The sequence below is a fragment of the Chiloscyllium punctatum genome, chromosome 33, assembly GCF_047496795.1.
Source record: "Chiloscyllium punctatum isolate Juve2018m chromosome 33, sChiPun1.3, whole genome shotgun sequence".
In the NCBI taxonomy this organism is placed as follows: Eukaryota; Metazoa; Chordata; class Chondrichthyes; order Orectolobiformes; family Hemiscylliidae; genus Chiloscyllium; species Chiloscyllium punctatum.
Window position 1 is genome coordinate 25,816,755 of NC_092771.1, and position 14,217 is coordinate 25,830,971.

At 41.5% G+C, this 14,217-nt stretch overlaps 1 protein-coding gene across 8 annotated transcripts in view; it reads right to left on the minus strand.

Annotated features, from left to right (window-relative positions):
- The window catches only part of LOC140458498 (casein kinase I-like), a 222,879-nt gene that overhangs the window by 64,568 nt on the left and 144,094 nt on the right, over positions 1-14,217 (minus strand). For all 8 annotated transcript variants that reach the window (XM_072553186.1, XM_072553185.1, XM_072553184.1 and 5 more), the window contains one exon: positions 12,157-12,308. In XM_072553186.1, coding sequence (XP_072409287.1) covers positions 12,157-12,308 — 152 coding nt within the window. The remainder of the gene's footprint in view (positions 1-12,156; positions 12,309-14,217) is intronic.

Below are 14,217 nucleotides of genomic sequence, written 5' to 3' on the forward strand. Positions count from 1 at the left end.
GTTTGCAAACTCACCAAGATCCACTAATTCTGCTGCATTCAGGGATGCGCAGTAATGCCATTTACAGATGGAGGTATATGTCTTCAGCGAAAAGCATGCCTCATTGGGTAATACACAGTCTTTCAAGTCATACAGAGATATACAGGGTACAAACAGACCCTTTGCTCCCAACTCAGATATCCTAAAGAATTAGAACCCATTGCTTCAGACTAGTGACTTGAGCACAAAATCTAGGTTGATACAGCAGTCCAGGACTGTGGGAGTGCTGCACTGTCAGAGATGCTGCCTTTCGGCCAAGGCATTTTCTGTCCTATGGATGAATGCAAAACAGCACATGGCTGTATGCTTGCAACAAAATTCCCAAACTACATTTATTGTAAACGTTGCCATGATATGCGCTCCTCTGAAATAATATTCAGAATAAGGTGGCTTTGGCATGTCATAGTACTTGGACTTTAGTGTCAGCCATGACTTGTTGCTAATACACTCATCTCCAAATCATTCTGTTGAGTTGAAGTCCCACTCCAGGGCTTGGGGACGAAAATTAAGGCTGACATTTCAGTACAGCACAAAGGGAGCATGAATCCAATGGGATGTGCTGTCTTTTGGATGAGAGTTTAACCTATGCCCATATTTGTTTCTTTGGGTGGGTGTAAAAACAAGCCCAGGAAAACATATTAAAACAGGTTACTTGGTGATTATCACATTGCAGTTTGTTACTAGCAATTCTAATTTGGTTACCACCTTTCATACATTGTTGCAATAGCTTACACAAAAAAAACATGAATAGCTATAAAGTGTCTTGGGATTCCAGACCTTTTGAAAGTTACTATGGAAACACAAAAACTCTTCCCATCACGAATGGAGAGGAGTTAGCAAATATCCAGAACAGGTTCAATGTAAGGCACATTTTCATGCATATTGGTTCCTGGGCACTGTGTTTGCTCCAGCTGCTGTACCAGAACAGAATGGTTCATAAAAAAAATAGCAGAAAGTGTAGGCCATTCATGTTTTCAAGCCTGCACCACTGTTCAATATGATCACGGCAGCTCAGCCAATCGACGACCCTGCTTCCTTCTTTCTCCCCACGTCTTTTGATAATTTAGCCCAAGAACTATACCTAACTCCTCCTTGAAAACATTCAATGTTTTGGCCTTAATTACTCTGTCAGGGAATTCCACAGCTCACCACTCTCATCTCATTCCTAAAAGGCCCATCCCATAACCTTAAACTATGGCACCTAGTTCTGGACAGCCCTGCATTTACTTGTCTAATACGGTCTTGCCATCTCAGGAATCAGTCCAGTAAGGAGACCAAAACTGCACACAATACTCCGGCTGTGGGTCTCCTCAAGGTCCAACAATAAGGCACCCACCATATGATGGCAAAAAGATAACCACCACAGACTGCATTTTATTTAAAAATGGAAGGAGACAAAAAAACGGGTAACTAGAGGTCAGTTAGCTTAACATCAGTTATTGGGAAAATGTTAGAGACTATAATAAAGGATGTCATATCAGAGGATTTCAAAATACACAACCAAGCAGAATCAGCATGGCGTCACAAAAGGGAAATTATGTTTGACAAGTTTACTAGAATTCTTTGAGAAGATGACAAGCAGGATAGATAAGGGGGAAGCAGTAGCTAGGCTATAATAGCGCTTCATTAATTATAAAATGCTCGAGAAATGTTCTGATGCTGCAAGTGGTTCTATATAAATGCAAATCTCTCTTACTTCTACTATCAATGACAGAACATGATATAGTAAAGTCACAATGTTGAAGCTCTTATGCCAATTTTTTTTAAAAATTCACTCCTTCTATCCATTGAGGCATAGCAGTTTCAGCATGTACCATCTACAAGATGTACTGCAGCACCTCACCAAGATTCCCCTGACAGCACTTTCAAAACCTACAGCCTCCGTCACCTAGAAGGACAAGGGCAGTAGATACATTGGAACATGACAACCTACACAGTCCCCTCCAAGATACTTGCCACTCAAACTCGGAAATATATTGTCATTCCTTCAGGGTCACTGGGTCAAAATCCTGGAACTCCCTTCCAATCAGCACTGGGAGTATACCGGCACCATGTGAACTGCAGCAGTTCAAGATGGTGGTTCATCACCTGCAAGTGCAATTAGGAATGGGAAACGTATGGTGCTGCCTTCGATGCTCACATCACGAGGAAAGTTTTAATAAGCAACGTTCAAATCAGTTGCCTCATAACAAAACAGTTAATCAGAAATTCTGCAGTTAGATGAAACTGTTAGTGCTCTATGCAATTTTGATTCATCGACAGCACTCTTCGATGCATGGAACAGCCTTTTAAACATTGGGAATAAAGGTAGCAAAACAAATCAATAAAACTCCTGAACTCATACAGAGGTCAGTTAAGGAGGAAGAGCACTAAAGCAAGTGTGAGGCAGCATAGCCAAACCTTAACATATAGTATCATTTATCTCTGAGTATGCCACCCAGTTTGAGTTTCACACCCAAGTAATGATACTAATGTGCTTCACTGAACTAATACAATCTGTTCCTCACTCTCCTCAGAAAATGAGGGGCCAAATGGAATCTGCTAAGCAAGTCTGGTAGCAAACCTACATTTCACAGGACTCTGAATTGCTATCACTGCTTCTGAACAGCAGTGCAGTGACATACACTGGATGATCTAACAAACATACTTGTGGAATGTAATGAATGGAGAAAGTAAAACTGAGTCGCAGCTGAGATAGTGCAAGTGATGCCAACTACTCAGGACAGGTACCTGCTGCCCTGAATCACGAACATGGTGTAGGACAGAAAGGAAATAAAGAGGTCTTTTTCCCAATTAGCAGGCAGTAACTAGTGGGGTACCGCAGGGACGAGTGCTAGAACCCAAGCTATTCAAAATGTATATTCATGATTTATATGAGGAAACTACATTTCATATCTCCAAGTTTGCAGATGGCACAAAGCTGGTTGGGAGGATGAGCTGAGCTTCAGTGTGACTTGGACAAGTTAAGTGGGCAAATATATGGCAGATTAAGTATAATGTAGATAAATGTGAGGTTATCCATTTTGATAGTAAAAAACAGACAGTTAATGTGAATGGCAATAGACTGGGAAAGGGGAGGTGCAGCGAGATTTGGGTGCTTTTCTACACCAGTTGCTGAAAGTAAGCAGATAGGCACAACAGGCAGTGAAGTCGGAAAATGGTATGCTGACCTGCATTGAGAGAGGATTCGAGTACAGGCGCAGGGACATCTTGCTGCAATTGTACTGGGACTTGATGAGACCACAGCTGGAATATTGAATACAGTTTTGGTATCCTTATCTCAGAAAGTGCTTTGGCTGTTGAGGAAGTGCAAAGGTTTACCAGACTGATTCCTGGGACAGTGGGACAATACTCACAAGAGTTTAGAAAAATTGTGTGTGAGAGGGGACGTGTACGCGGGGGGTGCGCGCACATGTGTGCGTGTGTGGGGTGTGTGGGGTGTGTGGGGTGTGTGGGGTGTGTGGGGTGTGTGGGGTGTGTGCGTGCGTGTGTGGGGGGGGCGCGCATGTGTGTGTGGGGGGGAGGCGCGCGTGTGTGGGGGGGGTGGGAGGCACGCGCACACGCATGTGGGGGGGCCCTTTTGTTCAGGGTGCGTGTGGGGGCACGCGCACACACGTGTGTGGGTGGGTGTGCGCGTGGGTGGATCACTTGGAAAACCATAAAATACGAACAGGGTAAGATGGGTAGTTGCAGGAAGGATGTTCTTGATAACCAGGGAGTTCAGAACCAGGGCTCACGCTCTGAGATTAAGGGACAGACCTTTGAGAATCGCGAAAAGGAGAAATCGCTTCACCCCAGAAAGTGAGGAGCCTGTGGAATTCTCCGCCACTGAATGCTGTTGAGGCCAAAACATTCAATGTTTTCAAAAATTTCTTCAGGCTAAAGGGATCAAAAAATATCTGGAGAAAGCCAGGACAGGCATGATCAGAGTGAATTATCAAGCAAACTCAAAGGGCCAAATGGCCTATCCCTGCTCCTACATTCTATGTTTCTACAGTAGAGGAGCTGCAGATGCTCTCGCAATCACCCTCCAAACAGCATATGATGATATTACAAACATGAAAGCAGGAGCAAAATGAGAGTGAATCAAAAGTAATCTTCTGACATGAGTCACTAATTGGCTGGAGATAGAATGCGGAGGAGGGATAAAGATAAAGTTTCCTAATTGGCAATATGTGCCAAGCGGTGCTCCCTAGCATTATTCACAGGTCTCAGCTTTACATCACATATCAATAACTAGGAGGAGGAACAGAGAGCTTCACGCTGGAGCCTATGATATCCAACAGGACTGTGCAATACTTTTAACTCTCAAAAGACCAGACGTTTACAAGGACTGTTCTGATATTGCACCACAACTTAGATGGGACACCAAGGGAAAAGTACAAACTGTTGAAAACATCCATGCTGAGATGTCCAGTATCCATTTGGTTATTCAGAGTTTTTCTTAAAATTTGTTCCTAAATTGTAAGCATTGATTGCAAAGTCAATACAAATTGCCCAATCCTAATTCTCCTCGAGGAAGTGGTGCTGCGTCATATTCTTAGACCACTTTAGTCTGTTGCTAGGGAGGGAGTTCTAGGATCTTGATTCAGCGAAAAGTGATTCAATCTAAAATCAGGATAGTCTGTGACTTGGAAAATCTGCTGCATTTCTCCATCATAGTGGTACAAAAGTGTGCTTGGAAGGTATTGACAAAGGGGCCTCACCAAGGTGCTGCAGTAAACCCTGGAGGCTGTACACATTGCTCCACTGTGTGACAGTGAATCAAAGAATCCTGCAGTGTGGAAACAGGCTATTTAGCTCAACAAATCTACACCAACCTTCCAAAGAGTAACCCACTCAGAATCATTCCCCTACTCTATTACTCTATATTTTACCCCTAACTAATGCACCTAACCTACTCATCCATGAACACCATGGGCAGTTTAGCATGGCCAATTCACCTAACCTGCACTTCTTTGAATAGTGGTGAGATAAGCGAAAGTTAACAGGCAAGTTATTTTGTCCGAGAAGCTGTGAAAATTCTCAAAATTTGTAGCTGATCAGCTAAGTTTCTGGAATGTGGGTGACTCCAAGGATGTTGATGCTGAAGGTTATACTAAGAGTCTGAAAGAGGACGGCACAGCACTAAATGACTCTTGTGAAACATCCTCTCTTTTCCTCTCTCCACAGATGCTACTTGACTTGCTGAGTGTTTTAAATTCAGATTTATAGCAATGGCTCTATTTTGCTTTTGTATTATTGATAGGCATAATTAGCTTCCAGGCAGAGCCTTAACAAAACAAATCTCACTTTTGCTCACAGCATTAAAAATTTGAAAAATACATCCATCCATTCTTCTATACTTGAAATAAATGCTAAGGAAGGATTTGCACAAATGCTTAATTAAATGGTTCAAACTGGGATAAGCTAATCATTGTGCTGTCAGGAACATCAACTCAGACTATCTCACTATATTTCAATTTGAGAGATTTTCATTACCATCTCAATGTGAAGAAGAAATTCATCTGCTTGCTGCAGAAGATTTTGCTTCAAATAAATTCAGACACTGAGTTCAAACACAAATTATAAAGGAAACATCAGAGCAAACAGATCAATATTCAAAGACTGCATGGGGCAAGTTAATAAGGCTTATAACTGAATCACATCTGTGAATTATCATTGTGTATTCTGATGCGGAATTTTATACAAAAGGACTCCATTTAACACAAAATACAAGAGGAAACATCATTTGTTGAATACTAGAAATGCTGAAGTATTTAATATAAGCAGTTGTAGCTTTCTCCATCGTTCAGGACCAGGAGTCGTCCACTTAGGCCTTTGGGCCTGTTCTATCATTTGTTGAGATCAAAGTTGGTCTCCATTTTATCAACCCTTAAAAGCCAAAAAAGGGCTCACTTTATTACAGCACTTTTCACACTGGCTGGACACCTCAAAGCATTTTACAACTAAGAAATATAGCAGCAAATTTGTGCACTGAAAACTCCCAGAAGTAACAGACTTATACACTTAATGGTAAGGTCCTTGGGAGTGTGGTTAAACAAAGAGACTTTGGAGAGCAAGTTCATAGTTCCTTGAAAGTGCAGTCCCAGATAAATAGGATAGTGAAGGTGGCATTTGGTATGCTTGCCCTTATTGGCCAATGAATTGATTATAAGAGTTGGGAGGCCATGTTGCAGCTGCACACGACACATTGGTTAGGCCACTTGTGGAATATTGTCTGCAATTCTGGTCTCCCTCCCATGGGAAGGATGTTGTGAAACTTCAAAAGGGTTCAGAAAAGATTTACAAGGATGTTGACAGGGTTGAAGGGTTTGAGTTTTAAGGAGAGGCTGAATAAGATGTGGCTATTTTCCCTGGAACCTCAGAGGCTGAGAGGTAACCTTATAGGGGTTCATAATCTTATGAGGGACATGGACAGAGTAAAGGGACAAAGTGTTTTCCCTGGGATGGGGGAGTCCAAAGCTAGAGGGCATAGGTTTAAGGTGAGAAGGTATAGATTTAAAAGAGATCTAAGGGGCAACTTTTTCACGCAGAGGGGTGGTGCATGTTTGGAATGAGCTGCCAGAGGAAGTGGTGGAGGCTGGTACAATTACAACACATAGAAGGCATCTAGATGGAATATGAATAGGAGAGGTTTAGAGGGATAAGGGTCAAATGCTGGCAAATAGGACAAGATTAATCTAAGTTATCGGGTCAGCATGAACAAGTAGGACCGAAGGGTCTGTTTCAATGCTGTACATCTCTATGATGCTACGATTCGAAAGACATAACCGTTTTTTCTGAATCTGACTAAGGGATAAATGTTGCCCAGTCCAGGAGAAATCCTTGCTCTTTTTTGAAATAGTGTCATGGGAAATTTCACCACCACACAACCAGGCAGATAGGGCCGCAGTTTAAAAGACAGCAAAATCGAACAGTCCAGCACTCCCTCTGTACTGCACAGAAATGTCAACCTTGATTTTTGTACTCAAAACCATACACTGAGAATTGAATACAAAAGCTGTGACTGAGGTGACAACATTAACGGTTATGTCAAACTGTCAAGACGTACTGAAGCCAAGGTAATTCTGAATATTTTAGGGAAGTGCTTATCATAGTAATGTTTACAGCTAATTTGATCTGGGAGTCTCAGAATCACTGTAGAAACGCTAACTGACAGGTTGCGCATTCTGCCAATTGCCTCATTTGGTTTAAGGTTCTTTTCAATCTTCCATTTGTTTCCTTCCTCAAATTTTAAAAGTAGGCCTGCAGGAGCACATATAGATTAGCTGGTTAGAGGTTACTCTTCTGGAAAATAGTGGAGCAGGTTTCTGGCTTGTGTGGTGAAGGGAATGAAATCATAGCCAGGCTGGTTTCCAGAAGTTTTTAATAAAGAAGATGGAACAGAAATAGCTCAAACTTTTTCACCCACTGGCAGAGGTCATTAATCTAGATGCTCACCTCAAACCATCATAGCCCATCAGAGCAATGTATTAGCAATTCTATTCTATGGGCCAGGTTAGCTCGCTCAGTGAGACTTTTCTTATGTGAACATGACAGACAGTTGTATTCAATGGATGAAATTACAAGGACACCGCCCTTGGAGACGAATTCTAAAAACTTCAACTGACTCCAAAAGCTGTTTTAGTGTCACTTAGGTAGGACCATGACTCAGTAATTAATACTGCTCGACTGTAACACAAATAGGCTCTTACACCTTCAGACCAGGGAAACTCAAGTTAAACTCTAAAATAATACTAATAGAAAGAGAAAGCTGTGCACATTTGTAGCATTTTACTAATGTCTCTCAGACAGCCACGATGATTTGTTGGAAGCAGAATGGAGCCAATTTACAGAATACAAAAACAATAAAAACTGAGCTTTTTTGGTCGGAATGTTGAACAGAAGCATCCTGCTATTCTGCAAATAGTATCAGGAATCTTTTCACAATTATCTGATACATTGATAACTCAGAGGTCAGTTCGCCTTAAAGAATTTTCAGGTAATAACAGCATGTTTTCCAAGATTGCAGGGATACGAAAGATTTACTGATCAACGTGGTCTCCTGGAGGTTGTCATCATCACTGTCTTCAGAGAAATATTTTGCAGGTTTACCTAAATTTACATTTTTCCTTTGTCTCACAGGAAAATGGTGTTGAGGGGCCAGGTCAAGACTTGATTGTCTGCAACTTGTGGGTCACACAGGCATAATGGACATTTCTGGCCTTTGCTCATCCTATTCACATGCTTGTCGATAAGCAACTCCAAAGATACAGCACTCTTTGAGTAACATACTGTCCTCAAGTGGGACTCGATCTGTTGAAGCTATGTGACAATAGTGTAAACATCAGACCAAGCTGATACAACTGGATAACCTGTGGTGGCATGTAATTTTGGTTCTTAGCTATTAGGGACTAGCAATTATATGGAGCAAGTCTGAACAACCTTGCTAACATTCTTGTACACTTTACTCTTAGTCTAGTTAAAAGAAATGTAGTACAGCTAAATGTTCACATTACCAACAGTACTGAAAGAAGCATACGAGATGTTCTGAATAAAACAGCTACTTTCAGCTCAACTGGGACATTAATGAAGAAGACAGACTTGTCAGGTTGTGATGGGCATTGGCAAAATCATTGGTGCCATCAGCAATGGCAGGAGTTGGGAAAGTGATGGCTTAATTGTAATTGTGGTTACTTTATTAAGATTGGTTTGTGTATCAGCTCTGAAGTTTCTACCTGGCAGTATAATAATGGAACAAGTATTCCTTGGAACACCTTAATCCACCTGATTTTGTGAGATGTTTCCATTTGGAATTTTGTCGACATACAGCCATTTCTTCTATAATGCGACAACTACGTTCCTGTGCAGCCCCGTGGAATATGAAAATCGTGCAATAAAAATAACACAAAGTGGTGGAGATGTAATGGCGTTATAGCCAATACACCTTTTAGATGTTCACATTGTAGAAACAGTGTTCCGTATCCATCAAGCATTTTAGAGTCAATTCACATTAACGCAAGACACATAATAACAGAACTGGCTACATCTCAAATGATAATGGCCAAATAAACATCTTACTGAAATGTGATTGAAATTTCTCAAGATAAATTGGATAGGAGTCTCTGGTGGTGCAGTGTTAGAAGGCCTGGATTGAGGTTCAACTCCAGAGGTATGTTGTAACATATGACTGGATTGATTTTAAAGAAAAACTGTATTAGGTATGGGCGTTGAGTGCTGATCCTTGACACAGCTGCCTATATCGCAAAGAACAAAGGAAACTTCTAATTCAGCAAGAACCATCTGCATTCCAGCAAAAAAAAGTTAACTCACTGTGCAATTGTTATAGTTTTCCATGTATCATGAGGTAAATCTGTTCCTTCTTTGGCACTGCACAACATCCTGACATATTACTTGTATAAGCTATAAACTATTTCCAATTTCTCAGATTCCAATACAGTCTTGGTCCAAACAGGGACAAAAGAGATGAATTCTAAAGGTGAGGTGGAAGTGACTGTCCTTAACATCAAGGTTGCTTTTGACTTGAGTGTGGTAACAAGGAGTCCCAGCAAAACTTGAGGCAGTGGGAATAGTGGGAAAGCTCCATGTCATTTGCAGTCATACAAAGTATAAATGAAGATGGCTGAGATTGCTCGAGGTCAATCATCACAACTCCAGGGTAGTGTCCTAGACACAGCTATCTTCAGGTGCTGCAGGACCTTCCCCGCATCATAAAATCAAAAATGAAGACGTTTGCTGATAATTGTGCAATGTTTAGCACCATTCACAACTCATCTGAAAACGCAGCAAGACCTAAACAACATCCAGCTTGGGTTGAGACATGCCCAACGTTCATGGTACTCATGCCAGGCAATGACTATATCCAACAAACGAGCATCTAACCATCATCCATTGAGATTCCATGGCACTCCATAATTGAATTCTTAATTTTCAACACGCTGGCGTGAACAATGAATATAAACTGAACTGGACCAGCCATATACATACCATGGCTACAAAAGCAGGTCAGAGGTTGGGACTCGTTTGGAGAAACTTCATCTCCTACGTCCCCAAAGCTTGGCCATCAATCTCAAGGCAGAAGACAGGAACATGCTTAGCTGGATGGGTGCAATGCCAACAACATTCAAGAAACTCAACACCAGTCGGGACATACAAACCCTCTTAACTTCCACTGTATCCGTCACTTTCAACATTTTTCACGACTGAAATACAGTGGCAGCATTTAGTAACTCACCAAGCCTCGGTTGACAGCACCTTCCAAACACACACATTCCACCACTTTGAAGGACAATGGCAGCAATGCAAGGAAATACCACCAAAAGCAGGTTTACATTCCTGACCTGTGCAATATTACTGTTGCTTCATTGTCCCTGGGTCAAAATCCTGAAACTCACTCCCTAACATCACCATAGGTATTCCTACACCACATGGCTTGCAGCGGTTCACAAAGGCAACGCCTCGCCACCCTCCCCAGGGCAATTAGCAATGGGCAATAAATACTGGCCCAGACACAATGCCCACACTCTATAAACAAACAAAAAAGAACACTTATAAATTACTTTGTAACTTAAGCTTTGTGTGCATCCTACTCAGGAGGCTTGAAGAAGCTTGCATCTTTTCCTTCAACTGTAATAATACCTTTGTTTGTGTAGCTAATAACACTTCTCTTTGATTTAAGATAACTGACAAACATGTCAGTTGTAACCAATTCCTCAGCATAACTGCTCTGGTATGACAGTCAGACAAGTCACCAAGACTAACTTTCTGGATCTGAACTGTATTAATGCAGCAGTACAAATGGATTCTGCACTTCTGAATGATTTTCATTTGCAAAGGTCTACTTTGTTGTTCAGAAACAGAAACAATCTGTCAGAGCATGGCTCACCCAAAGTGATTGCCAGGTAATATCAATAGTCTATAATGCCCCCTGTGCTGCCACAATTGTTGGGAATTTCCTTAACCAGACTTTTTATCACTTGCAACTCAACTCTTTACTGACCATGTTTTTGTAAGTGCTTGTTGATAGCCTTGCCCACTCTTGCCCATGCACTTCACATTATGCATGAGAGCGCGAGTGAATGGAGGAATGAAGGGGCTCCCCAGAACCCTGGTAAAAACAGACTGTATGGATTTTACAAAGAAAGAGAACCATTCATTTTTTAAAAAACATTGTTAAGAGGTTGAAAGTTTACCAATTAGTCATTTGGTAATATCAACTGCGAGTATTTGTCAAAGCTTTTCATCCTACACTCATCAGCACATCTGCTGGAGTACCAATGTATTCTGTTCATATTTACACTATTATACATAACCCTTTGTTTAAATACAGTTATCTTCTAGTGTATAACAAAGTCCAAATCAACACTTTTAGTGAGAGCTTTAGTTAACCATACTCCAAATTCTATTATTAGAACTCTCCATATTGATATAACTAATTTTCACTCAGCTCAACCTTAATAATGCATCCATTACATGTTTCATTGTCCCATTATGTCTCAGACCTTTTACAGAGGTATTCTTGCAAATGCTCTGATGGCTGAAAGATGAAAAGCTTTGACAAGCTTTTTCTCAGCAATACTTAGGTTTGAGAGGTAAGGAACATACAAACAAACACAAAAGTCTCAACAGCGGCTTGACATTACAAGTCCATTTTGGCAGGAACGCTCACTTATTGCATCAATTCCAAAAGGTGGGCAGCACGGTGGCACAGTGGTTAGCACTGCTGCCTCACAGTGCCAGACACCCGGGTTCATTTCCCTCCTCAGGCGACTGACTGTGTGGAGTTTGCACATTGACCCAGTATCTGCGTGGGTTTCCTCCAGGTGTGCTGGTTTCCTCCCACACTCCAAAAATGTGCAGGTTAGGTGAACTGGCCATGCTAAATTGCCCATAGTGTTAGGTGAGGGGGTAAATGTAGGGGAATGGGTCTGGGTGGGTTGCGCTTCGGTGGGTGAGTGTGGACCTTTTGGGCCGAAGGGCCTGTTTCCACACTGTAAGTAATCTAAAAAAAAACATAAAGCTGTTCATTGTGTATTATTGCTGGCAAAGTGTTAAATTCATAGGCAGCCTGACATCAGAGATTTTCACACATAATACTTCAGTCACAGCACTCACCAACTGAATGGCAATCATTAGCACTGTCTTTAGTGTGAACGTCCGGTCACACAGATCAAACAGATCCTCCAGACTTGGTCCCAGCAGCTCCAGCACCATGGCATTATATTTACTACATGGTCCAAAGTAATAAACTTGAGGAACTCCTTCAGCTGAAAGGGAAACAAAAAGTGTTTACTTAAAGCCAAAAAGCAGTTTACAAAATCATCACAATGAAATACCATTAAGGAGACATCACAGAGACTTATCTCATCATACTACTAGCTTTGAAAATTTTGCTTCCATACCACTTTGCAGATACCACTGTTTTAATGTAATTTTTAAAATGATTCTAGTTTTATCCAACATCTCGCCTCCCCCTAAAATTTGCCAGATTTCTTAATTTTTTGGTTTGTAATGGAGACTATACAAAACTGAATGATGCCCAATCAATATTTCAATGCTTGTCGCATTGATTATAAGAAAATCAATTCAATGACAAAAGTAACAATCTTAACTCTCACCTTCAAAAGCAAACCTGGACAGCACAAATTTTAATACTTTCAAATAGAGTTGAAAAAGCAAAATTCCGGTTCACAGGATCACAGAATCCCTACAGTATGGAAGCAGGACATTCAACCCATCGAGTCCTCACCAATAGCATCCCACCTAGACCGACCTCCCCACCCTATTCCTGTAACCCTGCATTTCCCAGCTAACCCATCTAACCTATGCATTCCTGGACACTATGGGCAATTTGGCAAACTCCACACAGACAGTCGGCCAAGGGTGGAATCCCTGGCACTGTAAGGCAGCACTGCTAACCACTGAGTCACTATGCAACCCCAAATTTCAGGTTGACACCTTGAGTAGTGGCTAGATGATGCTGCGTGAAATACACTAAGAACTGAGTGAATTAATGCAATATGTGAACATACAGACATCAAGAAAGAGTAAGCCACCCGTTCTTCAAGCCTGGTCCACTATTCAATAGGATCATGGCTGATGTGATTTTAACATCAGCTCTACATTCCTGCATATTCCAGATAATCTTTCATCCCCTTGCTATTTACCATCGCCTTAAAAATACTTAAAGCTCAGTAGCAACAGTGTATACTATCTACAAGATGTACTGCAGAAATTCACCAAAGATCCTCAGACAGCACCTTCCAAACCCAAGATCACTTCCATCTAGAAGGTTCAGGGCAGCAGAGACATGGGAACACAATCACCTTCAAGTTCCCTTCCAAGCCACTCACCATCCTGACTTGGAAATAAGTCACCATTCCTTCACTGTTGCTGGTTTAAAATCCTGTAGTTCTCTCCCTAATGGCATTGTGGGTCAACCTACAGCATAGAAACTGCAGTGGTTCAAGCTAGCTCATCACCACCTCAAGGGCAACTAGGGACTGGCAATGAATGCTGGCTAGCCAGCGACACCCACATCCCAGAAATGAATAAAGAAAAGAATTGAAGATTTTGCACCCACTGCCTTTTGAGGAAAGGAATCCAAAGATTCACAATCCTCAGAGAAAAAAATGTGGGACAGCTCAACTGCACATCATCCACATTCGCCTTCAAAGAAGTCTTAAATTGGAACCTAGAGATGGATAGCATTAGAGAGGTTCAGGTTTACATGGTCACACTTAGCAGAAGAGAACAACTATGCAAGATAGACAGTGGAAGTCTGAGATAGCGTAGCATAGAGTGGGTGACCAGGGTGAACATTACAAACAGGGTGGCAAACTACGGTCACAAGGAGCACAGAATTTGATGATTAACACTGGGCATTGGATTTGGACAGTGAATCCAATTTAACTGCAAATGCACACAAGGAATTTTAACATTCAACCAATTGGCATTCCAAGATCTTTGGAATTTCATTTCACATCCTCATTGTATGCTGATCATTGGAGACTCATTGATACACTCACTACCTGTAAGAGTCGCAGAGCAGGAACCCTCCTAAGTATAATTAAATGTGTACTTCTGATGTCAAAACATCCAAGATTATGGGTCAAGTACTGGAAAATGGAATTACACAGTCATAGAGGTTTACAGCATGGAAACAGACTCTTTGGT